This window comes from Prunus persica, chromosome G8, assembly GCF_000346465.2.
Source record: "Prunus persica cultivar Lovell chromosome G8, Prunus_persica_NCBIv2, whole genome shotgun sequence".
Classification (NCBI taxonomy): Eukaryota; Viridiplantae; Streptophyta; class Magnoliopsida; order Rosales; family Rosaceae; genus Prunus; species Prunus persica.
In genome coordinates this window covers 2,375,238-2,402,706 of record NC_034016.1, presented here as the reverse complement: position 1 = coordinate 2,402,706, position 27,469 = coordinate 2,375,238, and the positions used below count along the sequence as shown (strand labels likewise).

Sequence of the window (27,469 nt, the reverse complement as noted above, 5' to 3'; positions counted from 1 at the left end):
TCACCAGGCCGGACTAGATACGCACGGCGAGTGCCTACATCTCTATATCTGCCGCGGTGCAAGAGGTCTGACTGTATATGTTACACCCACGTATGTATAATATATATAGACACACACACATCGACTACATATTCTTTATATATTACATACACGTACATACATGTTTATTATTATTATTCATATAACACCCCAAACATATTGTCTATTATAATACACATACATATATATATATATGTATTATACCCATGTATATATTTTAATATCTAGATTCACCTAGCACATCCTATATTTTATACATGTAATTTATATGTATATATATTATATATTATATACATATATATATATATATTATATATTATAATATACATATATATATACTATATATTATAATATACATATATATATGTATATACATGTATATAATATATGTGTATATAGGTGTATCTATATATTATAATATATACATGGGTATAATACATATATATATATATATATGTATATTATAATAGATAATATATATGGGTATGTTATAATAATAATAATAATATACATGTATATACGTGTATTATAATATATAATGTATATGTATATATATGTGTGTGTATATATATATTATAATACATACATGGGTATAATATATACAGTCTTGATCTCTTGGACCACAGGAGTCCAAGAGATTGTGGTCACTCACCGTTGGATATTAATCTAATGGTTCAAAAAAGTTTCTTAAAAGGAGTTCAAGATTGAGTGAACCGTTGAATTTACATCCAACGGTTAGTGACCACAAATCTCTTGGACTCCTGTGGTCCAAGAGATCGGGACTGATAATATATATACACATATATGTGTATGTAGTAATAATAATAATAATAATAATAATAATAGTAATATATGTTATTAGTATTACAATAATATATATGCATCTTATACATTGGTGAACATAGGACTAGTTAATCCTCCCTTTCTACATGGGACTAGTAGTCCCCTCCTAAGGAGGTGTTTTTGGTGGGCCCGGTATTAGCAATCTCATCTAAGACTAGAATTAAATGAAACAAACATGGTACTAAATTTAGTCCAAGCCAATCCAAGTCAAGCCTGTGTACCAAACGACCCCCGGGGTCCAAAAAATTTGTGGTCACTCACCGTTGGATGTAAATTCAACGGTTCACTCACTCTTACACTCCTTTTAAGAAACTTTTTCTGAACAATTGGATTAATATCCAACGGTAGGTGACTACAATCTCTTGGACTCCGATCGGGACTGTTGTTATTGTATGCTAATTGATGATGAATTTTAATTATGAAAAAAATTGTTTTATGACATTAAGTCATGGTAAATTTTCTTTTTTTAATATTTTCATATTAAATTATGTGATGGCTCCAGTTTTATTTTTACACAGAGCCTTTAAAATCTCAGAACCAGCCTTAATTTCAAGTCTAGCATACAACTTTTAGTCCCTCGCCTAATTAAATTCAAATTCACCTAAATTTATTCATATCAAGAAATGGAAAGAAAAGGAAAATCATTAGTTAATTCCTTTTCACATATCCTATTTTCGTTGGTTTGTTCAATACTTGGGAGATTTCAAATGATAATAGAAATTTGCAGCCTTTGTCCTGTAGGGACTTTAAGGATTAGTTATGTGTAAATTTCAAATAAAGTAGGGCAAATATTCAGATAATGCTCATATATGCTCATATTATTATTCCTCTCTAATTTGGAGGTATTTATACAAGTACGAAGATGTGTTAACCCTAAATAAAATAGAAAATATATCTAAATTACAATATGAAATAAATCTCTATTACAATAGGACTGGGTAAGGATTCGCCAGCACTCCCTCTCAAGTTGGGGCAAAGTTTTGTCGCATGCCCAATTTGACAAGCGAGTCATAGAACACCATACTCGACATTGACCAATCGAACAACTGTAGAAAAGGCCTTATCATAAACCACGAATGAAACAACTGACAAACCCTAACAAATATGGCACATAATTGAACACATAAAAGCAGAACACAGAAACCATGTAAGCACGATAGTATGTAAGGCAAAACACAGAAATCATGTGAGCATGGCAATAGATAAGGAAAAACACAGAAACCTTGTGAGCACGACAATAGGTAAGGCAGAATACAGAAACCTTGTGAGCACAACAGTTGATAAGGCATAACACAGAAACCTTATGAACACGACAGTAGGTAAGGCAGAACACAAAACCTTGTGAGCACAGTAGTAGATAAGGCAGAACACAAACTACGAGCATGACAGTAGGTAAGGCAGAACACAAAAACCATGTGAGCATGACAGTAGGTAAGTATGAAACATATTCAACAAACTAGGTTCCATTGTTCACATCGTCTAACTTTTCACAGTAGCATCATCAATTTTCCACTTTCCAAATTATGGATCTTTGGAATCTAGGGCATTAGAGTCACGAGTTAGGTAACCCAATTTTCCTTATGAAGTAGCATAGAGTTCGATCATCGAAGCCCAAATCGCATAGTTGGATCCATTCAATTTGAATCCCAAGAGTAGGTTGGTGGACGATTCAGTATAAACCATCACCATAAGGGTATGAGAAGCAGTAGATGACGCAAAATCAAAAGCAAGTGAAGAAATAAAGGCATCAACATTTGGCATGGTGATGGATGGCGGGGTGGCGGCACTGGTGGCAATAGCAAGATAGGCGGCGGCAACGATAGCAAGGTAGACAGCAACAGTAGGCTAGGATTATAGGCTAGGTGTATAGTGCATCGAAAATAGGTAATGTTTAGGGTTAAGGTTTTTTATGTTGTAGAGAAGAATCAAAACACATCAACATCATCGGCAATGACCATAGCAATGGAAATCGAAGCAAACAAATGCAACATTAACGACGGCAACAGCGACCATGGCAACGACCACATAAACGGTAGCTGAAAACGGTGACAAATTCTTCCATATCAACTTCAGCTAATTCACGCAGACACAATTTCTCTTCAATCCTCCTCTCCCTTTGAAAAGAAGGGGTTGTCGTCGGAGTTAAGAAAGAGGTAATATCTCCTTGGGAAAGAGAAACATATCTTTTTCACTGCCCGTCCCCCCTTTGAAGTGGAAGGGAGGAGAACACTTAATTAATTGCAAGGAGAACGCAAGCACAGGTCGTAAGAGAACCTGGCTCTGATACCATGTCAAACAAAGTAGGGCAAATATTCAGATAATGCTCATCTATGCTCATATTATTATTCATCTCCAATATAGAGGTATTTATACAAGTACAAAGATGTGTTAACCTTAAATAAAATAGAAAATATATCTAAATTACAATAGGAAATAAATCTCTATTACAATAGGACTAAATAATAATTGGTAAGTAACCAAAATTCTAACTAATAAGGAACCAAAATCCAAAGTAAGTAAGGACTCGCCAACAAATTCCTTTTCACATATCGTATTTTCGTTGGTTTATTCAATACTTGGGAGAGTTCATATGATAATAGAAATTTGCAGCCTCTGTCCTGTAGGGACTTTGAGGATTAGTTATGTTGAAAATGTATCTACAGATTATGAGACCATGAGAGGATTAGTTATATTGTAGCATCTATGCTTTCTTTAAGCCCTTATTTGCTCCCACGACCAGTGTGCAACCGGTATATGGAAATAAGTCACTTTCTATTACAGTGGCTTCCCCCACCACCACGGCCTCTCCCTCTTTTTCATCCTCTTCCACCAGTCTAAGCCCGCCGTTTCAATCTTAAATCCCTCCATGATTACTTTGTTCCAAAGCCTAAACAACTCGATCAAAGTCGCAGTGAGAGAGATATCAATAGAGGAGAAAGAGGATCTCAGGAAGGAAGAAGGGATTGAAGGGAAAGATGGCAGCATTACAATCGAAGTTTATTGAAATGACCACTAGTGCAACGCGGTAACTATTTTGAGACGACACCAACAATTTAGCCTTTATTCAAGTTTTCAAATATTCAAGCCCATTTCTCCCTATGGAGGTAATTGGAAAAGTCAACCTCAAAGAACAAACAGTGTCGATATTCTGGAAGTTCTGATGCTTCTATTAATCAATACATGATTCTTTAAATTCCCATAATCAAATGAGTGCACTGCAATCTATCTACATATAGTTACACAAATCTATGCAATGCAGCCTCCAACTAAAAAGGAAAAAGAACCAAAAAGAAAAAGCAATCTAGATTACAAAATGGGAGGCAGCATCAAAGGATCTATTAGTGAGTACACCATGGACTAATACAGTTGTGCTGATGTTTCATATTTAATTTTAAAACACTTCATGGCAATCAATCAGTTGTTCACTTGCATTGTTAGTAAGCTAGCAGTATATCCAAAGGCATTAATGTCCGTGCACTTGATACACCAAGCTCAAGAATCATGGGTGCAATCGATACATCAATGTCTTTGCAGTTTAAAGTGAGTGTAGCATTACCTGAACTCCATGTTGTGGCCGAACTGTAAGATAATGCAACGGAAAGTGAACATAACCCGGGGAAAGGGTGAAGGAGTAGCATTGTAAAATCATTGACAAAGCAATCTTTGCTTCAGTAATGCCAAAGTTCATGCCCACACAAGTTCGAGGTCCCAATCCAAATGGTATTAATGCACCAATGTTGTTGTTAGTTGCTTTAGCAACCCCTTCCGAGAATCTCTCTGGTTTGAAAAGATGCACATCCTGTCCCTAGATTTCAGGATCATGGTGAATTGCTATAGTTGAGATAACCAAATCAAGATTAGGAGGAAGAGTGAGCTTTCCCAGTCTAACTTCCCTTTCAACCTTCCTTATAATAGAAAGTTAGAAACAGGCGGCGGATATAACCGTAGAGACTCATTAATGATCATACTCATCTGCATGCAAATGAAGAGAGAGATAACAAATCAGGATTTCAAATTTAATTGAGAAAATATTTCTGCTACTTCCAAAAGCAATTGATTGTATTCTTAACACTCTTACTGTTTTCAGTTTGGCAATCCCATCAGGATGTGGAGTTTGTTTGCCAAATTATTGTATGACCTCTTTTCTTGCTTCCTCTTGCCAATCTGTATGGACTGCCAGAAGTAAGACAGTCCAAGAAAGCAAAGCAGTAGTAGTTTCTTGTCCGGACATGTAAAACGTCTTGCAATCATCAACAACTTCGTCTGCCAAAATCCTCTGGTTATCATTACCATCATGTTGAGCCTCTTCTAGTAATCCAAGATAATCACTTCCAAATCTGTCTTCTCCTCCGGTCATTGCCTTCTCTTCTCTTTTCTTAATAATCTCTATTATAGAGTCTTGTATTCCTTTCTCAAGTTTCTCCGGCTCTATCTCATTGCTGGTTTTAAAGAACTCACTGCAATTTTCAATGAGAACAGAATTAATGCTCACTGCTATGGGAAAACAATAAAAGAAGATTAAAGAAGAATGATTCTCTGCATAACAAGCCTAATACGCCAACTACACAACGAAAATGAAATAGAGTATGCTTCTCCTGGCTATAATGAAAATTTTTATTGAGTATATTTCTCCTGGCTATAATGCAAATTGTGTTCAATTCAAATTTGGAATTTGCACCAGTATCTCTTCTTTTTTTAGGGGGAATCATCAGCAGGAGTCATTTTTTTTTAAGAAGATACAGAGAGAATTGTTTAGGCATGACTTTGTGTTTGTTAACATAGTAAGGTACAGAATGTATTCTAGCAAATTCAAAGGATCCCACAATTGACCAACCAAAAGATCATTTGGATGCCATTTATATTGAGGAGTAAAAATGCCACACATTAATCAATCAGATATTCAATAACTAAGAGAACAGTGATTGAATGGCTATCTATATGTTGTTTCGCAATTCGAGATTTAGTTGAAATGAAGTTACATAATGACAGGAACCCTGATTGTGAGAAATATTTTGTAGATTATGAAGCCTAACTTGGTCAACATCTCAAAAATGTTCTTTCCTTCAATATAGCTGCTGCCAAATGCTATTCTGGAAGTCACTTCTGAACTCAGCAACCTAAACTCTTGAAGCACATCAATCTCTTTTCCTTCATAATTTTCCACCTTCCTAGCATTGTCTCGGCACTAGCTACCATTTCTGGAATCATACTCTGGTAAAACAATACCATCCCATCAGATTTTACTTCACTACTATACTACTCTTTGCAAGAAATTACCATTAACTGTGAAAAAAAGACAAGCTCTCTCCATGGAAGGCAAGAGTGGCCAGCTTTCTCAATTTTGCCCATTTTTCAGCTTCTGTTGTTGAAACCAAGCCATCTCCTAATAACTTCTTTACAAAATTTTGGACCTCTTTTTTGGGATAAGCTCCATCTTTGTTATTCAGTATCTCTTTGCACAACTCAGGTTCTGTGATCACCAACTGAGCCTGAGAACCGTGCCACTGCAAATAATTAATTCAATATTTGGAACTAAAATTAAATATAAATAAATTTTTAAACTTTTTTTTTTTTAAAAGTAGCTAATTGAGTTGGTTTCTTACCATAAATCTTGGTCCATCAGTGAATGTGAGGTTGGACTAAAGGAAGTGTGTCGTGGGATATAGTTTTGGGCCTGGCCATGGCTTCCTTCATCATGCGGGAGATTTCTTTGGTGTTTCCATGGATGAGTTTGTAAGGAGGGCATGGATCCCCTGCAGATCTATCTGCTTCTGTATGCGAGTTGGAGCCCACCATAGCTTGTGAAGGATCTTGATGAGAACTACGACCATGAACAAGCACAGAAAGCACAGAAAGCCTCCTAAAGAACCCATTTGTCCTCGCTTTCTTTCTTTCTTTCTCTTTGCTCCTATTTAAACCACTCTGAGTATTCATCTTTCAGCAGTCAGTTTTAAAATTTTCTTGCTCTTTGTTGTTTGTTTGTACAAACTTAGGAAGAGAAAAAAATGAAAAATCAAGACATTGCAGGTGGCCAGATGTAGCCAAGTTTTAATGGAAAACACTTTGCTCATTTCCTTACATGACAACAAAATTTGCTTTGTTTTTTCCTTTCTTTTAATTTTGCTATGTAATTCGGAAGAATTTCCTTATAGAAAGAATTTCTAGAAACAGAAGAATCATCCATAAATACGTAGATAAACTTTTCTAATATGTCAAAGAAAATTGACATCATGCTCCTGTACTAATTTTTGCTAAAATATGAAAATTATGAGAGAATATTTGTTTGTGGGAATTTTCTGTGTATTCTTCTCCTTGTAGGAGGTCATATTTATAATACAACGAAACCTGAATGGGCAAGTAAATAATAAATTCCTAAATCTATTTGCAGTAGGAAATCAGGAATTAAAGTAAATCAATTACAATTATAATAGGAATTCTTGGTGTGTAAGGAAAGTAAGTCAATATCCACAAGTCACGCCAACACTCCCCCTCACGTTGGTGCATAGATGTCGCCAATGCCCAACTGATCCAGTGAATTGTGGAATGCTTTACTGGAAATCGCATTTGTCAAAATATCCGCCAATTGATCCTCGGATTTCACAAAAGGAAACTGAAACACTTTAGCCTCAAGCTTCTGTTTGATGAAGTGTCGATCCACCTCAACATGTTTAGTACGATCATGCTGAATCGGATTCTGTGCAATGGCTATAGCAGCCTTGTTGTCACAAAAGAGATTCATTGTGGATGTAGGTTTATACCCGAGTTCAATAAGCAACTTTCTTAACCAAAGAAGTTCACAAATCCCTTTAGTCATGCCTCTGAACTCGGCTTCTGCACTGGATAAAGCTACTACATTCTGTTTCTTGCTCCTCCATGTCACCAAATTACCTCCCACGAATGTGAAGTAACCCGATGTGGATTTTCTATCTGTTACATTACCTGCCCAATCTGCATCTGAATAACCATCAATATTTAGATGACCATGCTTTGAGAACATAAGTCCTTTTCCAGGTGCAGACTTCAAATATCTAAGTATCCGAAGAACTGCATTCATGTGGTCTTCACTTGGAGAGTGCATAAATTGACTGACAACGCTCACCGCATAAGCAATGTCTGGTCGAGTATGTGACAAATAGATCAATCTTCCCACTAACCTTTGGTATCTTTCTTTGTTAGTTGGAACTTGATCCGGATATTCTCCAAGATGATGATTCTGAACAATAGGAGTGTCCGCAGGTTTACAATCTAGCATTCCTGTGTCTGTCAACAAGTCTAAGACATATTTCCTTTGAGAGAGAAATATGCCTTGCTGCGATCAAGCCACCTCAATTCCCAAGAAATACTTGAGTCCACCTAGATCCTTCATCTCAAACTCCGTAGCCAGATAGTCTTGTAGCTGTGATATTTCCTGTTTATCATTCCCAGTAATAATCATATCATCAACATATATTATTAATGCTGTTACCTTCCCTTTTTGATGTTTCAAGAACAGAGTATGATCTGAGTTGCACTGTTTGAAACCATTGTTCTTCATTGCCATGGTGAACCGTCCAAACCATGCACGTGGTGACTGTTTCAATCCATACAATGCTTTTCGTAACCTACAAACTGTTCCAGTCTGAGTAGTATTATATCCAGGAGGAATGTCCATGTACACCTCCTCCGTGAGTTCGCCATGTAGAAAAGCATTCTTTACATCAAACTGGTGTAGTGGCCAATCCAAATTAGCTGCAAGGGACAATAAGACTCTGACGGTGTTTAACTTTGCAACTGGTGCAAAAGTTTCTTCATAGTCTATACCATAGGTCTGTGTGTACCCTTTTGCCACAAGTCTTGCCTTGTATCGCTCGATAGATCCATCTGCATTGTGTTTTATATTAAACACCCATCTACATCCGATAGTCTTTTTTCCTCGTGGTATAGTCTCCAATGTCCAAGTCTGATTTTTCTCAAGAGCTTTCATCTTCTCTTTTATAGCTTGGACCCACTTAGGATCTTTCAATGCTTCAGAGACCTTGGTTGGAATATGGATAGCAAACAACTGATGCACAAAAGCCTTGAGTGGTTCAGACAGCTTCTCAGTGGATACATGATTTGCAATTGGATACTTGGATATCTTGCCAATATCCGGTGAATAACGGTTTGGTGGCTTCCCACGATTTTGCCTGAAAGGTAATTGATATCCAATAGTTTTATCATCTAAATGCACAAGTCTAGTAGGAGTAGTTACCTCAAGAATATTCTCATGAGATTGGTCTGTTGGTACTGTTGAGTTAGAAGGGGGGTCTTCATCTTGTTGTTCTGTATTGTCTGTAGGTGTGGAACTCGGATCAGAAATATCTTCGCATGGATCAGGTGGGTCAGGCAATTGATCGCTATGAATGGGCGATTGGTCACTTTTCAACAGAGAGTAATCTCGTGCTTCAGACTCGGGATGATCAATCATTTCTGTACATAGGAGAATTTCTTTGTTTTCCAAGTTGCTCCAATTCTGTTCTTCACTTTGTATCTCCCCCTAAAGCGCAGAATTGGATGATGGGTCATGGAAGAACAGCTCAGATTCCAGAAAAGTCACATCCAAAGTGACATAGGTTCGTTGGGTAGGAGGATGATAACAGCGGTAACCTTTCTGATGAGTGGCATAACCCACAAAAACACAACGAAGCGCACAGGGATCAAGTTTGCTACGTTGATTTTTATGGAGATGAACAAAAGCCACACATCCAAAGATTCGGGGTGTGAGTACCAAAACAGAGGGCAGAGGTCTGTGTTGCGCAAGCACCTGTAAAGGAGTTTTAAAGGTCAATACACCAGAAGGCATGTGGTTGATCAGGTGAACTGCAGTGACAATAGCATCATCCCAGTGATGATGAGGAACATGAGCGCCAATCAGAAGTGCTCGGGCGGTTTCAAGAAGATGTCGATTCTTTCGTTCAGCAACACCATTTTGTTGCGGTGTCTGAGGACAAGTCGTCTCATGGATAATTCCATGTTGTTGGAAGTAAGTCTGAAAGTCATGATTGACAAATTCTCCACCATTGTCTGAGCGAAGAATCTGGATTTGAGCATTAAATTGAGTTTTCATCTGTTTGTGGAAGGACTGAAAACGGGAAAACACTTCGTTTTTATTCTTCAGCAAATAAAGCCATGTCATCCGTGTACAATCATCGATGAATGTGACAAACCATCGAACACCAGAAGGAGCAGTGATAGGCGAAGGTCCCCAGACATCAGAGTGAATTAATGTAAATGGAGTAGTACACTTGTTCGTACTCAACGGGTAGGGCACACGGTGACTCTTGGCCAACAATTTTTAATTCACTATGTATGTCTAGCAACTTTGTGTGTTCTTGTTTGATATTTCTTTATAATCATATCGATTACATGCAATCTCAATCTGATTGCAATTAGCAAAAAGGACTGGATTCTTAACAAGTTTTCTCGGCCAGAAAAAATACTGTAATAAAGGATGAAACATAATATAAAGTTGCTCAAAGAATAGTAAGACACAAATCATATCAACAGAATAGCATTGCTTGAGAGGATTGAAGGCTTATTCTAAAAAACTTCAATGCACCTAGTTGGCGGTATTTCAAGTCAATTACTCATTATTACGTCGGAAAGTTAAAGCACAAAATTAAAGGAATTTCAGCTTAAATTTTAGCGGATTTTAATCCCTACAACATTTATAAGTTGGGAGATTCACTATTATATCCAATATAGGGACCCAAATTATAAAAATACCTCATATGAAATGGACTTTAAGAACACACTCAAAGCCCATTTACAACATAACAAAAAAAAACTTTTAACTTCTTATAAATTACAAAACAGCCATCAATTTCTTAAAACAAGCTCAACCCCAAAATCTCATAAAAATACCCAAAACACTCAATAGGGTATCAAAGTAATTTAATAATCAATATTAAATTCAATAAGGCCAGCTGTCATTTTTTGGGTTTTTTTTTTTTTGGTTTGTTTATAGAAATTCAATTGTGTAGGGTTTATTTATAATATTAGTGCTAAAAATGGGTATATCACTAAATATCTCTTATAGATTTTCTTCTTTCCTCCAGGCCCCTGAGCTGTACAAAAACGACGACGTCGCACCAGGTTTGCCTCCTTTCCTTCCAATAAAATGCACAGTGACAGTGCTGCTGAAGCCCTCCTTTCAGTGAAGTGCACCGTTTCACTCAAGGATGGGTTTTCAATCTAGAATTGGGCTTTTAAAACAAAATGCTGCTCTTAACCCACTTCGCCTCCAACCCAACAGCGAAAATTCTGTTACTTGGCTCCTTTATTTTATCTTGTTTTATATTAAAGACAAACAAAAATTTACAAATGGAATCCCCTAGGCATCCCAAATCTTTTGACTTAATACCAAAATAATTAAACTGGAGTCGACTTCATAGAACTCTAATTGCACTTGCACTCTAATGATAAAGATAACTTTTTACAACAACTCTAAACTTACTAACTCAATAATTGCACTTGCTCTTATTGATACTATTCCATAAAACGGGGGAAATAAATTATGTCTTCCACCCATATTACAACACGTATATAAGATGTATTTTGTGACCATACTACTGTAATATTCTACAATTTCTCCACAAAGTATCAAGACTCCATCGTAAATGCAATAAAATAATGAATATTCCTATTGCCAAACCAGTTCAGTTACATTATCTTTGAGAACATTGCTCATAATCAATTCGACAATCCAACATCATTGAACAGGCTAGCTAGGCTTCATGACTAAAACATTCAAGGGGGATAAGTCCACAAGGAAGGTAAGTACTCGGACCAATTGACTAATCAAAGCCACCAAGCATAAAACATGAGTTTACACTCCTTTCTAAATTCAGAGCTTATTACTCTTATGAGTTTTATGCATCATAATTTGACAACCTTTTAGATGATGCAATCCTCTTGATATATCAATATCAATCTAGAGCTATACACTCTAGTGCTGAGATTCACCAATCTCTATTGGAGATTAAATTGCCAAGTCTTCATAGAAGTTGTGATATGTCTATAGCAAGAGCATTCATGACTTGTATCTCACGCATATAAGACATACTCTCATAGGAACTAGCCATGTTCATCATCGTTAAAGACATTACCGTGTTTTCTCGTTCATAACTTGTGAATAAATCTCAATTCACTAACATATATGTATGAATTCTTACCGTATTCTTGGAGAAATTGTTCATGAGGACTTACATGTCTAACAGGAGCCCAATTGGGCCGAAGCTCATTTGAAGAGTTGATGCGTGAAATCCGCACAATCTTTTTGGCACTAGTGCGCTGTTCATATTTGGTATTAGCAAAGAGTTGGACCAAACTTCAAGTTTCAAAGTTCAAATCTTCCAATCAATTTTCAAAAGTCAATGGAGGTTTAGTTGATCGTAAAATCAATATAAATGGGATTTAAATACGCTATCAACGGTAAGTTGATTTAGACTAAACATTCTCGCCAGACATTCAATGAATATGATTACTAACTTAAGCATCAGAGAGCTCTCAAGATCTTGAATCCGGTAGTTTTTGAACTTAGGTTTTCTCTTTGTAGATACTTTAGTCAAATTCTTCATACTATTTATTGATCTTGGCTTGCCATGTGAGTTGTACGATTTTCACCTAGTAGGATTTATGATTTTGCATATGGTAGAAATTAAATTTTTATTTTCAATGAATGGAAAGTTACCTTTAATAGGCATTCATACACTAATATAGTAGGATTTGTTAGAATAAGAATGAAAAGTTAATCCAACTCAAATCTTTATAGAAAGAAGCTTGACACTTTTTTGGAGCAATTATAACAGGAGTGCATGTTATAGAATGTATACCCAATAAGATGCATTTTGAGTTAGCATACATTCATATTGGGAAATTTATTATAGAATGTATATCCAATATGATGCATTCTGAGTTAACATATATTCATATTGGGAGATTTGAGTTAAACTTTAACTTCAACACATATCGTTGATGAAAGATTTGATTGTTGTTTTGTATTAAGATTATTCACAGAGCGTGCTAGTTTTACGTTGCATTCAAATTCCTCACACCACCACGTTGTTAGTAGTTATAATTATATAATATCATAAGTACAAATAATTATGGTAAAAAAACGCAACGGAAACATATGAGCATAAAAAAATTGGGAGATTTTGGAAAAGCCCAAAGGAGAGAGAAAATTTTTAAAAGAAGCAAAAATGGACAAAATTGCCCTTGTTTATTTTTTGATTTCCTAAGAAATCCTTTACATTTGAAAGTTGAGAGGTTATTCCGTCTTTTTTCAAAAAGCTTTGGCTTTTTCCAAAAGTGAAAGTTTTTTTATGAGTAAAACCTAAATTTACTAAAAAAATTTCTCTTACAAACTTCTTCTCATACTATTTTTTCTACAATATTGCATTTCAATGAACGCAACTATTCTTCCATATGCATTGCGTGTGTATAGGTTATAAATAGTGGAATATAATGTCAAACTACATATAATTGGGTTCTACTACTCACTACTCAGCTCGTTCGAGTCCTTCTTCCCAAACGCACTTTTATCACTTTTGATTTTACCAACCTCCTCCTTGCTCACTTTTTCAACGCACTCTCCTTCTCTCCACCCCTCAAATCCTCTCTCTCTCTCTCTCTCTCTCTCTCTCTCTCTCTTTCTCTCCGTTGTTGTCAACCACTTAAACTCCCACCACCACTCTCATCAATAAACATTAAACACCTGACCGCCGTTACCACCCACCAACACCACCACAACCCAAAAACCAAAAAAACACAAGAAACAGAGCAAAAGACGAAAATGGATTTGAACAACAACTTCACCGGAGCTTCAAGGGCCTCCCCGACCTCCTCGACTGACATGGAGCAGATGTCGGAGACCCCACAGCGCGGGTCCCACCACCGCCGAGCCCACTCCGACACCTCCTTCCGCATCCCCAACTTCGACGACCTCCTCCTCTTCGACCCTTCCGACCTCGACCTCTCCTGCCTCCCCTCCCCACCCGTCCTGCCACGTAGCAGCAACCCAATGACCCAGGACTCCGACGACTCCTCCGGCCCACCCAACCCCTTCTCCAGCTCCAGGCCCGGCGGCCCCACTTCCTCCGGCTCCACCGCCGCCGCAGCCCACCTCCGGAGCCTCTCCGTCGACTCCGACTTCTTCGACGGCCTCGGCCTCGGCACCGGAGGAGACTCCGGCAGAGAAGCCCTTGGGGGGCAGAGGTCTGGGTCCCACCACAGGCACAGCAACTCAATGGACGGCTCCTTTACGCCGTCGTTTGAGGCGGACTCGCCTGTGATCGTGGTGGACGGTATCAAGAAGTCCATAGCTCCTGAGAGACTTGCTGAGCTCTCTCTTATTGATCCGAAGAGAGCTAAAAGGTTGCCCATTTTTTGTTTTTCTTGTGGCTGTCTTCTTGACCCCTTCCTCAACTGGATCATCGTTTTTCTTTTTGCTTTTTTTTTTTTAGGGTTTTTTCTTTCTGCAAATTTGAGTTAAACTCTTTTCAATTAATTGAGGGGATTTGGCCTTTTTTAATGTTCAGAATCTAATTTGATACGTAAAATGGGATTTCTTTTGCGAAATTTTGAAGAAAGAAAACTTAGTTTATGGAAATGTTGGTTTTTTTTTTTTTTTTTGGTAGATGTTATTTATTTGGTGGAATGAGAAATTGAATTCATAATTATGTGGTTGATAGGATTTTAGCCAATAGACAATCTGCTGCGCGGTCGAAGGAGAGGAAGGTGAGATATACCAATGAGCTGGAGAGGAAGGTGCAGACGCTTCAGACAGAGGCAACAACCCTATCAGCACAGGTCACTCTGTTACAGGTAATACCTAAGACCTTGACTTTTGTAGCTCAATGGAATAAGAAGTATCAGTTGGGCAAGACTTTAGGTGCTACTTGCTAAACCAATGGAACCCACAGCTTGGTTTGTTATGAAACGGATATATCATGCTTTGTCATTACAAAAATGGTATTTTCTGCTTTGCAATGATCATCATGAAATTATTTTCATTGTTCATTTATGCGGGTGGTTTTGTTCGGGTGCACGGTTGTTTACTTTTCCTTCCATTTTCTACCATTTTTAAATTGTCAATGTTTCCATGCTTGCTTCATTCTCCAGTACTTATTGGCACATGGGGTTACATATGAAATATGGATAAATAGATCTTTCTGTTTCTAGGAAAACTCTTATCAGTTTCCTTAATCACTTAACAGTACAAAGTTACTTTATTACATCAAAGTTCCTCATAATGATTCTTTTCAATCTTATGTACGTCATTTTCTTTTTAAAGATCGGGTCCTTCTGTGAGTATGCGGCCGGTTTTTGTGAGATTCTAGCTTTTATGTTCTAAGATACCTAAGCTTTTATTCTTTAGGAAATGTGTTTTGTTTAAGGGATAGTTTAACATTGATTATGATCTTTGTTTTGGTATGATTTTTGTATTTCCATTAACAATACAAGAAGTAAACATACACATTAATGTCAAGTATGGATCCTCAGCTTATAAATTTCAGTTGCTTATGTCCATAACTAAGTAGTTTTGTGCTTCCATTTAATTATCTTTTCAATATAAACCCTCAGCCCAAAACACTAAACCTAAAATGTAAAATAACATTGTTCTGGACACAAGTTAGTATCAACAGAAAAGGAAAAAGCCACACATTGTAAATAGGGAAAGATTATGAATGGCAGAAAGCAGTTTTTGTAACCTAAAATTTTTGCTGTAACTTCAAATTGGTACTAACTTTTCTGTTGAAGAACATTTAAACATCCATGTTGCTTTAGTTACTAGAAATCCCGATCGTTCTGGAACATTAATTAAGTTTAGGAATAAGGTCAGGGCATTGGTCACTTAGCTGGATGTGGATTAAAGCAGGTTTATACATAGTTAGAAGATAATATGTTTCCATAACAGTTACAAACTGATGATTTTATGCTATAACTTCATAGTGAAAAAGGTCAAATTTTATAAGCTGCTACCTCTTTGTGTTCTGTGCTCAAGTCTTTTCAACTAGTGAGCTCTATTTCTCCTCTGCTGAGATCTCTTCTCTGTCTTTTTTTCCCTTTTCTCTTTGCGAGATTGAAGACTCTAGAAGTTGATTTGACAAACAGATATGAGAATTTGGGATCCTTCATTTGATTCTACAGTTTCTACTTTATGTTATCTGCTGGCCTTTGTTTCTCTTTGCTAGATTGAAGAGTCTAGAAATAACTGATTCTTTTAAAAATGTGGACATACCCATGCCATGTCCAACCTAAAAGGAACCACAGCCCTTATATTAAAAGATTCAGGCTTCCTGAGTAGGATTGAATTTTTAATGGTCACCACCTACTAGACAGTAGGTGCCAGTAATGCGAGAAACTTCTTTGCCCATGGTGGATGGTCAAAATTTACAATCAAACTTGAGGACTCCTAGGTGTCTTAGATGTTTTTCTTAATTTGGCAAACTTGTTTCCCGTTGTTTCCTTTCTTTTGAATTTTAAGCTTTACTGTGTAACAGTATTTTGCTAAGCAATTTTCAGAGTCATTCTGGTTCAAATCTAGGACAAACTCTTGGTTCTTGCTGGATTTCGACACCAGGCTGTCTTTATAAGGATTGACCCTGTTCTTAATTATACCATATATGTTCTTGTAGCACATGCAAGTTTGTGTAGCGCATAATTCAGATAGTTTAAGAGTCAGTTTAGGATTTTAGTTTAACAGTGTCTGCATCCTTATCAGTCTATATAATGTATCTGTGATGCAGAGGGACACTACTGTTATAACTGCTGAGAATAAGGAGCTCAAGCTTCGCTTACAGGCTATGGAGCAGCAAGCACAACTAAGAGATGGTATGCATATTATTCGTATGTTTGTGCTGTTATGGAAAAGGAGTGGTGGAATTGTTTTACTTTCGTGTGGCTCGAAATACCTTGAGCTTTCAAGTTAGCTAACTTTTCTTTTGAGGTTATATTATAGTTGCTTTGGTTTTTGTTTATTTTACATCTACAGCCTTGAATGAAAAACTTAAGGAGGAAGTTCAGCGGCTTAAGATTGAAACCAACCAAATCCCACCTGGGAATGGAAACCCTTTCTACAGAGGGCTCCCCCCTCAATATGCCACCCCTCAGTCGTCCTCGCATCATCAGCTTGGTAGCGGCCAGACCCAGCAGCACCATCACATGCTTCACAACCAGGCTGTTTCCAATGGACAGGCTCGCCCAAGCTTCATGGACTTCAACCAGAGGGCCTAGAAACTTTATTTTAGTTATTAACCACAGGAACATATTTATGTTTGATAATTTAGAGGAGGGTAGTTAATCTCAGATAGCTTCTTGTACATACTACATACAGATGTATATGTATGTGGTGCAGGACTTAAGGCTGTGAAGATTGCTGCTCACACAGTACACAGAACCCACAGTACCCTGTATCAGTTAAAAACTATAGATGAATTATGTTATCATTTCTAGGAGATAGGATCGTTTAGAGCATGTTTTAGTCCTAATCTTACTGGAACACCTGCTGGGTTGTATTAGCGTTTATGCTAATAAGATCTTATATTTCCTATGGAAGATTGATTTACTCTCAGTGTCCTTTGCTTTTTGTTTTTGTTTTGGGGGTGGTCCTTTTTGCTAACCAATATCAATCTGTTTTCTTTCTCTTTTGATTGTTTCTTAGTTGTATTTTTATTTATTTTTTATTTCTGCCAAAGTTAGGAAGGAGGGGATTTTCTCTGTTTTTTTAATTTTTCTTCGGTCAGAAGAGTGGGAGTTTTCTCATACACACTGTGAATATGCTATGAAGATTCAAACTCGAGGCTATTAGTCTACAAACCCGTCTTTCACTACCTAGACCCCATATTGTTGTTCCATTGGTGGCTGCATTATTGTCTGTTTGTCATTTGGTTTTTTTGTTCTTCTATTGCTTTTCTACATCCAAGGACGTGTCACTCGTCAATGGAAGATGCCCTTCCAAATGGCGAGTCTAATCTCATCTCATATTGACCGAAAAAAAAAAATCTCATCTCATTTGGTCGCATGTACAGGTATGAGTGGAGAATTAAAGATAATTAATTGTGTCGTTGTCAATGAAGAAAATTAATTATTTACGGTGTTGTCAATAAAGAAAAATTATTTGTGTCGTTGTCATATTGTATTAGGTCCATTATTCATCATCGAGGAGGAGAAATATCACATGCAAGTTAGGTGAGCATGACATGTGCCACCCTTGTACTGGCACCATTTAATAACATCATCAACGACCCCTATTATATTAGTTTATAAAGAAAATCGAATTATAGATTACTTAGTATGCATACTATTATATATTACTTAATTTGGAGAGAGAGAGAGCTTCTCTGAGAGGGACTTACGTATCCCAAGGGGTTTGTTCTTAGGTCATCTTCAATTATAAAACGATAAAATTTAGAGTCTGATTGATAATTATTTTTATTTTTATTTTTATTTTTATTTTTTATTTTTTGTGAAGAATGAAAGTGAGAATGAGAGCGGTATTGATTTCTCAAGAAGAGTAAAAACAAAACTTTCTTGTAATAGAGATAACAATGAAAAAAATCAGGATTTTGGCAATGTGAGGCCACTTTCAATTTGGCCTCTACAATCAGCCCCCTCTATCTAACTAGGGATGACAATGGATCAAATCGGGAGTGGGTATATCATTTCCATTCCGTTAAGCATTTTTTCCCCATCTCGCCTTCATACCCAGAATATTTAAATCGAAGACCCCCTCAATAACGAAAAAATATAAATAAAAAAACTATTTGTTGAATGAAAAAAAAAATACTATAAATAGAAGATATGTATCAATTCAATTTTTATTAATTAAAAAAAAAAATTAATACATGTCCAAGACATGATGATCAATATAGAGGTAGCACAACCATCACACATCTTACTAATATATTTAAATGAATATTCTAAACGCGCGTGCATGACAATTAAAAAATAAATTATAATAATACTTATATATATTTATTTAGAAAACAAAATATTGATGTCATACTCCAACTGTAGTTTTTTCCAAGTCCTTAGGGAAATAGTACACTTCGGGCATGTTTACGTATCAGTAATGGAGAAAGTAAGGAATCAGATAATTTAGGAATCGGGGAACTACTGAATCGGTATGGGAAGAATTATTCCCATTAAGCTGTTTACTAAACATACGAAATTAGTAAAGGAATGGGGTTGATTCCCATTGTTATTGTTTACTAATTTTCATGAATCAGAATCCAAATTAATTTGATTACTAAAATGCCCTACACATTTTCACCACATCACATATATAAAATTCACCCAAAACCAAAAGCTATAGGAAAAGGGGTTTTGAATTAATCAGTAAGAGGGAATCCGTTATCAAAGAAAATTATCAGCAATTTATTCTGAACCAAAAGCTAGACAAGCTAACCTGGCTAAGAAATCTTTGATCAAGTGAGATAAAATTCACAAAAGAAGTCACCTAAGGGCTAAGCAGTTGCAAAGAGCACATCCAAAACTAACATAAGCAAATAAAATTCACAAAATAAACTCCAATAAATATTTATCTTTCACCTACGTAACTAGTAAATAATCAAATAATAATAATTTGCATAATCTTCATACGATTAAATACAAAATAGTCAAACTACCAAAAGAAGAGATATATAATCTCCACAAAAGTCATTCACCCATTACTCATCAATCGCAATCACTATAAGCCATGCTCCATAAGATTAAATACATAATCTTTTTTTTCTTCATCAGTCATGGTAAAGAAGACCCTCAGCAAATCGTGCTCTTTGGCTAAAATATTGGTGATACGAAATACTTGCAAAGGAGTTAGGAATTCTATTTTCCTCAATTCACCACCAAGTTTAGCTTGCATATCAGCAAGATCCTTCTCCGTTGAAAGAACATTAACCAAACCTGCAAGTTGAGGTGCCATTCCGGCTACAGCTTCAGCCATAAGTCCAAATTTGTTAGACATTTCATTCAAAGCATTTACCTTCCTACGAGGATTACTTGGACCACTTCCTACGAGCATTTTCCAAACCCAACGCCATCTCTCTTCATTCATATACTACCAACATGGTTAACTATGACAATATCATCAATTTATTTATCCATGATCATACTTTGTTTTGCGATGAATGTGAAGACATAAGATAGAAGAAAAAGAAAAAGGTGGATAGATAGATAGATGGAGTGACTTACATAGTTTCTGCTGCTCCAGGGAGGCTGTGTTGTAACGTTAAGGGTTTGAGTTGTTTGAACTCCTTCTGGCGTGTATTTTTATTTTTTTTAGGGTTTGAGTTATTTTGGAATTATAGTAAAGTGGTAAGGGTATTTTTGGAAGTTAATAAGAGAAAGCAGGAATGGGAATCGTATCGACTAGTCCCCCCTAGTCGATCTGATACCTAGTTTTGAGAGAATGTGATTACGGATTTTGAGGTGGGGCCCACTTATTTTTTCATTCCTGATTGCAAGTAAACGCAGGGGAAGTCAGGAATGGAAATCATTCCCTTTCCTCCCATACCCATTACTGATACGTAAACATGCCCTTCAAGGGTAAGTTTTATGTTCTTTCGTAAATTAGTAGAATTACTTTAGTGGGTCTTATTCGGTTGAAGTGTTGATTAGTGTATTAATCTCGCTTTTCAGATTAGACGGAAGGCAACAATGTTATGAAACTTGACATTCATGGAAGTCTTGGTAGGATATGTCATGATGTTCTTCAGAGCCTACTGTTAAAAAGATTGAAATGAATTTGTAAGAAAAAGAATACAAAATATGCAATACATAAGTTGAGCTTGGCGTGGGCCCGTATCGGCCCGTTTCGTGGCCTGACACAAGCCCATGCCAGTCTTATATGGGCTAGGGTTGTTGACTCAAGCAAGACTTATAATTTTCATAAATGGATGGACTTAGTTTGACTCGTTTATTAATTGTGTCGACTCTAAACCAGCCTGTTCGGTCTGGCATAGCCCTTTTGACATCTTTACTATGCACTCCTCAAGGTCTTAAGTTTGATTCCCCTTACCCTAATATCACTTGTATAAAAAGAAAATAGGAAGAAAAAAAAATGGAGGACTCATAATTTATTACATCCCTTCCCCTTAAAAAAAATATAAATGCTGGGAAAATACGAAGTGCTTTGACCCTTCTTTACTGAATAAATTGTCTTTCAATTTTGGGCTGTAGCCCAATTCCTTCTATATTTTGTGTTTTTTAAAATTTATATTTTTAGTAAAAGTATCATGAATGGGTTTTCAAATTTTTTTCATAATATAAAATGGTTCTTATGTGCTTCATATCTTGCTTGTGGACTTCTTTTTTGTTTTTTTTTTTTTTGGGTCTAACACTACGTGAACTTCATATGATTATTTGTTTTACAAGTCTTGTTTTTTTGTTTTTCGTTTTTTTTAAAAATCATAATAATTTAGTTTAAACTTTTGCTTTATATTTCTTGGTCCCCAAAACTTGAAATCCTATAGTCCATCTACCTATGGGCTTATCCGTATCCTGTTGTTCTGTTCACTCTTTTGGGCTTCTATGAAACGATCTCCAAAAAATAATATATATATATATATATATATATACAGTCCCCTTCTATTGAGGGATCCCTCAAATAATTTTATTTGAGGGACGCCCTTTAGAGTACCCTACAATTCTTTTCCCAATAATCCAAACCATCTATTTTTTAGGTATTCATTCATAGATCATCCTTACAAAAAATTAGACAAATCGGAAACCGTTTCGACATCCAATTGTGTCTTACAAAATCAATGAACACGGTGCTTTAAGAAAAGTACTAAAATTTCAATAACTCAATTGAGTGGTCACATGATATCGGATTCAAGTGATTTTTTGTAGAGATGATCTTTGAATGAGTATCTACAAAATAGACGGTTTGGATTAGTGAAATACAATCCGGAGTGGGGCTTACAAGAGGTGTCCCTCAAATAAGCTTATTTGAGGGATCCCTCAATAGAAGCTCTCTGAAGCCTAACTTGTAAATCCTAACTTGTCGTTTGGGTAATAAACTTTCTGAAGCCCAACATTTCTCAAGTCTCGGTGAAGCTTCTATGATGAAGCTTCTTCGTTCAAGTTCAAATCCATGGCGTGGATATGCCATTTCTAGGGTTTTTGGTGCACTATTCTACTCCACAGAGGTGCTGCCCTCCTCCTCATCATCACCCCCATTTCGGCTTCTGCACAGTAGGATTTGGCAGATTGGAAACCCTAGGGATTCCATTCTGCCAGTGCTCCATCAATGGCGGGTAGAAGGGGGAGACATGAAGCAGCCCAAGCTCCAAGGTTTCATCAGGCTGCTCCGAAGGTATCGTCGCTACGGCCATGCTCTGCAGATTTCAGAGTGGATGAGCGATGAAATGAAGCATGATCTGCATCCTGGAGACATTGCGGTGCGGTTAGATTTGACCTCAAAAGTCCATGGGCTTGAAGAAGCCGAGAGGTATTTTGATAGCATCCCAGAGTCATTAAAAGTGCTTCCTGTGTATGGTGCTCTGCTGTCTTGCTATGCAAAGCATAATTGTTTGGAAAAGGCTGAGAGTGTTTTTGAAAAGATGGAGGAGTTGGGTTTTGTGAAAGGATCGTCGTGTTATAATACAATGTTAAACCTTTATTCTCAAATGGGTAAACATGGAAAGGTAGATATTTTAGTTAAAGAGATGGCAGAGAAAGGCATTGATTATAACGTGAACACATTGAACATTCGGTTATATTCGTATGCAGCCACTTCGGATGTAGACCAAATGGAGAAGCTTTTGATGAAGATGGAAACTGACCCTCTGGTCTCTTTGGACTGGCATGGTTATGCAGCCGCAGCGGATGCATTCTTGAAAGCTGGACAATTGGAGAAGACAGCGGCATTGCTGAGGAAATCGGAGCAATTCATTAACCGTGAAACAAGGAAAATTGGTTATGAACACCTGATGACTTCATATGCTGCTATTGGTAGTAAACACGAGGTTTATCGAATTTGGGAATTGTACAAGAACGTGGTAGGGTTCTACAATAACGGCTATCGGTGTATGTTAAGTTCATTGTTGAAGATGGATGACATTGATGGTGCTGAGAAGATTGTGGAGGAATGGGAATCTGGGAACAAATTCTTTAACATTCAAATACCCCACTTGTTGATCAATGCTTACTGCAGGAAAGGTCTTTTGGAGAAGGCCAAATCATATGTGAAGAAGCTTTCAGAGGGTGGAAAGGAGTGTTGTCGCACATGGGCCCTTTTGGCTACTACATATCATATGAATGATCGGATGGAAGAGGCAGTGGAAACATTGAAAATGGCAGCAAGCTCGGCATCTCGACCAGGATGGAAGTTTGATAATTCCACTTTGGCTGCTTGCTTTGAGTACTTAAAACAGAAGGGAGATGTTGAAAAAGCACATGAATTGCTGATATTATTCAGAGAAAGAGGTCATTTTACAACAGATTTATGTGATAAAATTAGAAATTATATTGGTGGTTGTGCACCCCCAGGTTCTGGAGTTAGGTGAAACGGGAAATCGTATGGAAGGGATTGATGAAGTTCAGGATTGAGGGATGCATGTGATAGTGCAGCTCAACAACGTGGGTAGCACCCAAATATTTAAGTAACATTACAAATCTATGAAGGGTGTTTTTTGCAGCTACGAACCAGAAGGTGAATATCTAGACAATTGCATCCTTTTTTTCCCTTCTTAATGCTTCATGTGACTTGTTAACTGTTATTTACATGTAATTTCTTTGGAGTAAAGTGACTTAAAGCACCGACCAGGGAATGGTTTATGGTGTTAGTAATTAACTATGTATCTAGCTTTCCTATGAACTTTCTCCGATGACAATCTACCGCTGTAATATCTGGAAAAGTAATGTGGAGCTCTCATTTTAAATTGCATAAGCACAAATCCAGATGTTGGCCACAAATAAAGCACAAATCCAGGTATCTCTCTAGGTGCTACAATTGATTAGTACTTTTTCTTGTTGTTTATATGAAGCTGCTGCTGCTGCTTTTTTTTTTTTTTTAAGGGAAGCCTCTCTTATAAGTCTGGTTCAATAATTTCCCTCTTTCAGCCTCTTATAATCTGGGGAATGCAGGCATGACTACTAGCACTCCTTTGGTCCTTTGATCTTATGCTGCAGCAATGAAACAATATTTTCCTCTGGCCTTAGTGAGCATGCTTTGGTAGTCTCACAAGTGGAAGGCTCTTATTGGACTCGACCTCCCTTCATGTCTCAGGAACAATTGGAAAATGGAATTTTAGTGCATAAATTGCTCTAACTCTTCTAGGAGTTTTATCATCTGTGGAAACCTGCTTCAGAGGTCCAGCGTGACCGTCATACTAAAGTTCCTAGGGCTAGGTTCTTGTGATCTGGATATAGTATCCCAAGGACGAGTTTCATTTTGTGGACCAGTCTTAACAAATTGATCACGTTTGAAAGGCTATCATCCACCTCAAATCTCCTAATTTGTGTTTGCCTTGCCATGGATGTCCTGAATCCATTGATCGCTTATTCATTGAATACCCTTATTCTGATGCTCAAGTGTGGTGTAGGAACTCCACTATGTAATGGTCTCTCAGCTTTATTTCTTCATCTGCTTCTTCTTGGAAGGACAAGTGCCTTAGTTTCACAATCTTGAAACTCTTATTGGCTTCCCTCTGTTTCTTGTATTTGGAAGGAGAGAAACAACAAAGTTTTTATGGAAAGATTAGCAATTCATGTACAAATATAAATGCTCCCTCCACAACTGTTTGAGCATGAGATTGTTGGGTCTCAATCTTCGTATTTCTTTCTTTAATTTATGTTTTTCTTTTTTCACCCCACGTAAGGATGTTCTATTTGCTGGTTATCAGTTTTTTTGGGTAAATGTTGTTCTCATTGATGTATTTTTTTTCCTTTTCCTTTTCTTCATGCTTTTATTCTTTCTTTACTAAATACTACGATGAATTCTATGTAAATGCAAAACATTTTTCTCTTAGTTGTACCATTCTAATGGTTTTTTTCACCTGCATCTCTAATGTATGATTTTTCGATAAGGCTTGAGCATTTGTAGTGTGTATGTATATGGACTTTACTTTCATTTTTCACAATTACTTTTCAGACTAAACATGGGATATGATTGATCCCCATGCGATTGGTAATCAAAAGAACTACAAACAACTGAGTCACATTCTACCTGGAGCTTTTACATTTTGGTTTCCTCATTGTAGTCAGAAAATTTGCACTTTTATAAATAAAACCGAGAATCATTTGCAAATTTGGAAAAAAATTTGCTTTAAGAAGAGAATATTGAAGCATGCACAACAAGTCTCATAAAAAAAAGTACGCACAACAAAATGCCTCTCTAAAGCAGAATACAAAAAGCAAAATCTCTTCCGATACGTAAGAGTTTCTGGTATAAGAAGACTATACAGCTAATTATGCTTACAACTTATAGACACTAAACGGCTTGCCCAGTTGACAAAAACCGTTTACCAAAAGGCTGAACTCGATTATTTTAAGAATTTTTAGCCGTTTTACCCCTTGAATTATATAACACATTTCAAACTTAATACTGTCGATTATTTTGTCCTCCAATATAAAAGACTAGGTTTAAAACGCATTATAATTCAGGGATAAAACGGCAGTTTTATTTCAAAGGTTGTAGACGATCCCAAATTGGTCACGCACGGGAATGGAAGAGGGGAAGTAGGGGGCGTTATGGTCTTTGTGATTCAAATTGTAACTCAAAGTTTATATTCTCATTGTTCAACAAACTAGCCATTTTGTTTAAGTTGTTCTATTTTCCGGGATAAGACAAGCATGTTGTTGTTATCTTGCTTAATAATCCCGATTGTTGATGGATTCTTTTGTTATCTGACTGGGTATATTCAATTAGGATTCTAGAACGTTTAAAAAGAATACACCCCCTTAGTCACTTTTTTTTAAAAAAATCTTTCAAAATTGTATACATTCCTAATTGAATACACCTTATTTTACCACGTTTAGGTTTCTTACAATGAGTTGCTTTTGGGTTTATATAATAACCACTGTTTCTATTCAATAATACAATACAATTCTCTCACTTTCAAAGTTCATCAGTAAAGAGTTCTTAATGCATTAACACTCACACACAACGGTCAAAATTTCTCCCAAATTGTCTGTTCAATCAATTAGGGTTTAGGGTTTGATGATGAAGCTTCTTGCCTCAAATCCATGGTGTGGCCATGCCATTTCTAGGGTTTTAGGCGCACTATTATACTCAACAGAGGCCTTGGCCTCCTCCACCATCTCCTCCTTACCCCCATTTCAGTCCCTGTACCGTAGGATTTTGTCGGTTGGAAATCGAAATCCTAGTGTTTCTGTTGTGCCGATGCTCGATTAGTGGGTCAAAGAAGGGAGAGTGTTAGGCAGCCCCAACGTTCTTGACAGTAAAGGCCAATCAATGCAGTTTTCTGTTATAGTTGTTAATGCCTATAATTGCATAATTATCTGTTACGATTATGCTGTAAACATATTGGGGTCGTTTGGTACGGAGGACTGTCATGGACTGGATTAAGTATTGGTACTGTTTTGGATTGGCTTGGCCTGGCATAAGTTGGATAACACTTGTACAACGTTTAGTGTATGTTTAATTGGACTAGGACAATTTTTATTTTTTTTTTGAAAAGTAAGATTTTTTAATATATTTTTTACTTTTCTTCTCTCTTCATCTCTTTCTTCCTCTCTGCATCTCGTTTTTTCATTTTTGGACGAACCTCTCTGCATCTCTTTCTTCTTCTTCCCCTCTATATCTCTTTTATCTTCTTCTTCTCCATTTTCTCTCCTCTTCTTTTGTCTAGTTTTCTTTTCTTTTCTTTTCAAAAAATTTCTCCCATCTTCTCTGTTTTTTTCTAAAATTTTCTCTCCTCTTCTTCTCCATTTTCTTTCCTCTTCTCCTCCATTTTCTTTCTTCTTCTCTATTTTTTTCGAAAAATTTCTCTCATCTCTTCTTCTCCATTTTCTCTCCTCTTCTCTGTTTTGATTTTAGAAAATTTTTTGTTCACTCCTCTTCCTCTTCTATTCTGTCATCTCCTTCTTGGGTGGCTGTGGCTGATGGTCGTGGCTGGTGGTCGTGGCGGGTGGTCGTATTTGGTGGTTGGGGATGGTGGTTGTGGGCTTGGTTGGTCTTTGGTTGTGGGGTGATTGGGTGTGGTTGCTAGTTGCTTAGGTCGTCGGGACCTCATCTCCATACGGGTTTAGCTATGAACACCTAAGGAGGTGTTTTTGGTGGGCCCAGTATTAGTTAGGCCCTGTTTGGGATTGCTTTTTTCGCCAAAAACCTGTTTCACTTTAAAGTTAAGCAGTTTAAGGTGTTTGGTAAAAATAAAATATCCCAATTATTTTAAAAGCAATGGCCTTTTAACAGCAGCTTTTAAAAGCAGGCTCTGGGTTGCTTTTCAAAGCTGCTTTCAAAAGAAGCAGAAATGAACATTTAATGAATTTTTTTAATTCCAAAATACAATCATTCATTTTAAAAAATAACACCACCTCTACTTTCACATCCAACTCCACCACTTGCACCACCACATTCACAACTCCACAACCACCG

At 36.8% G+C, this 27,469-nt stretch overlaps 2 protein-coding genes and 2 pseudogenes across 4 annotated transcripts; 3 read left to right on the top strand and 1 right to left on the bottom strand.

Moving 5' to 3' along the window:
- Positions 3,946–6,887, bottom strand: LOC18767293 (annotated as a pseudogene).
- Positions 13,373–17,476, top strand: LOC18767906 (transcription factor VIP1). Its single transcript, XM_007201229.2, has 4 exons — positions 13,373–14,277; positions 14,595–14,727; positions 16,653–16,737; positions 16,898–17,476. The coding sequence occupies exons 1-4, from the start codon at positions 13,697–13,699 to the stop codon at positions 17,137–17,139; spliced, it is 1,041 nt and encodes a 346-aa protein (XP_007201291.2). The 5' UTR covers positions 13,373–13,696; the 3' UTR covers positions 17,140–17,476.
- LOC18768815 (pentatricopeptide repeat-containing protein At2g20710, mitochondrial) lies at positions 21,907–24,877 on the top strand. Of its 3 annotated transcripts, none has more exons than XM_007200720.2 (2): positions 21,907–23,560; positions 23,995–24,877. In XM_007200720.2, the coding sequence occupies exon 1, from the start codon at positions 21,969–21,971 to the stop codon at positions 23,412–23,414; it is 1,446 nt and encodes a 481-aa protein (XP_007200782.2). In that variant the 5' UTR covers positions 21,907–21,968; the 3' UTR covers positions 23,415–23,560; positions 23,995–24,877. The 3 variants fall into 3 exon arrangements, with proteins under 3 accessions (XP_007200782.2, XP_020426127.1, XP_020426126.1); XM_020570538.1 differs by having other exon boundaries at positions 21,907–23,839; XM_020570537.1 differs by having other exon boundaries at positions 21,907–23,839; positions 23,971–24,877.
- The window catches only part of LOC18768865, a 4,844-nt pseudogene continuing 3,446 nt past the window's right edge, over positions 26,072–27,469 (top strand).

Coding starts and splice junctions, on each gene's coding strand:
- LOC18768815 (XM_007200720.2), top strand. CDS start 21,969: ATGATGAAGCTTCTTCGTTCAAGTTCAAATCCATGGCGTGGATATGCC.
- LOC18767906 (XM_007201229.2), top strand. CDS start 13,697: ATGGATTTGAACAACAACTTCACCGGAGCTTCAAGGGCCTCCCCGACC. Junction 14,278..14,594: donor GATCCGAAGAGAGCTAAAAG/GTTGCCCATTTT, acceptor TGTGGTTGATAG/GATTTTAGCCAATAGACAAT. Junction 14,728..16,652: donor CACAGGTCACTCTGTTACAG/GTAATACCTAAG, acceptor TCTGTGATGCAG/AGGGACACTACTGTTATAAC.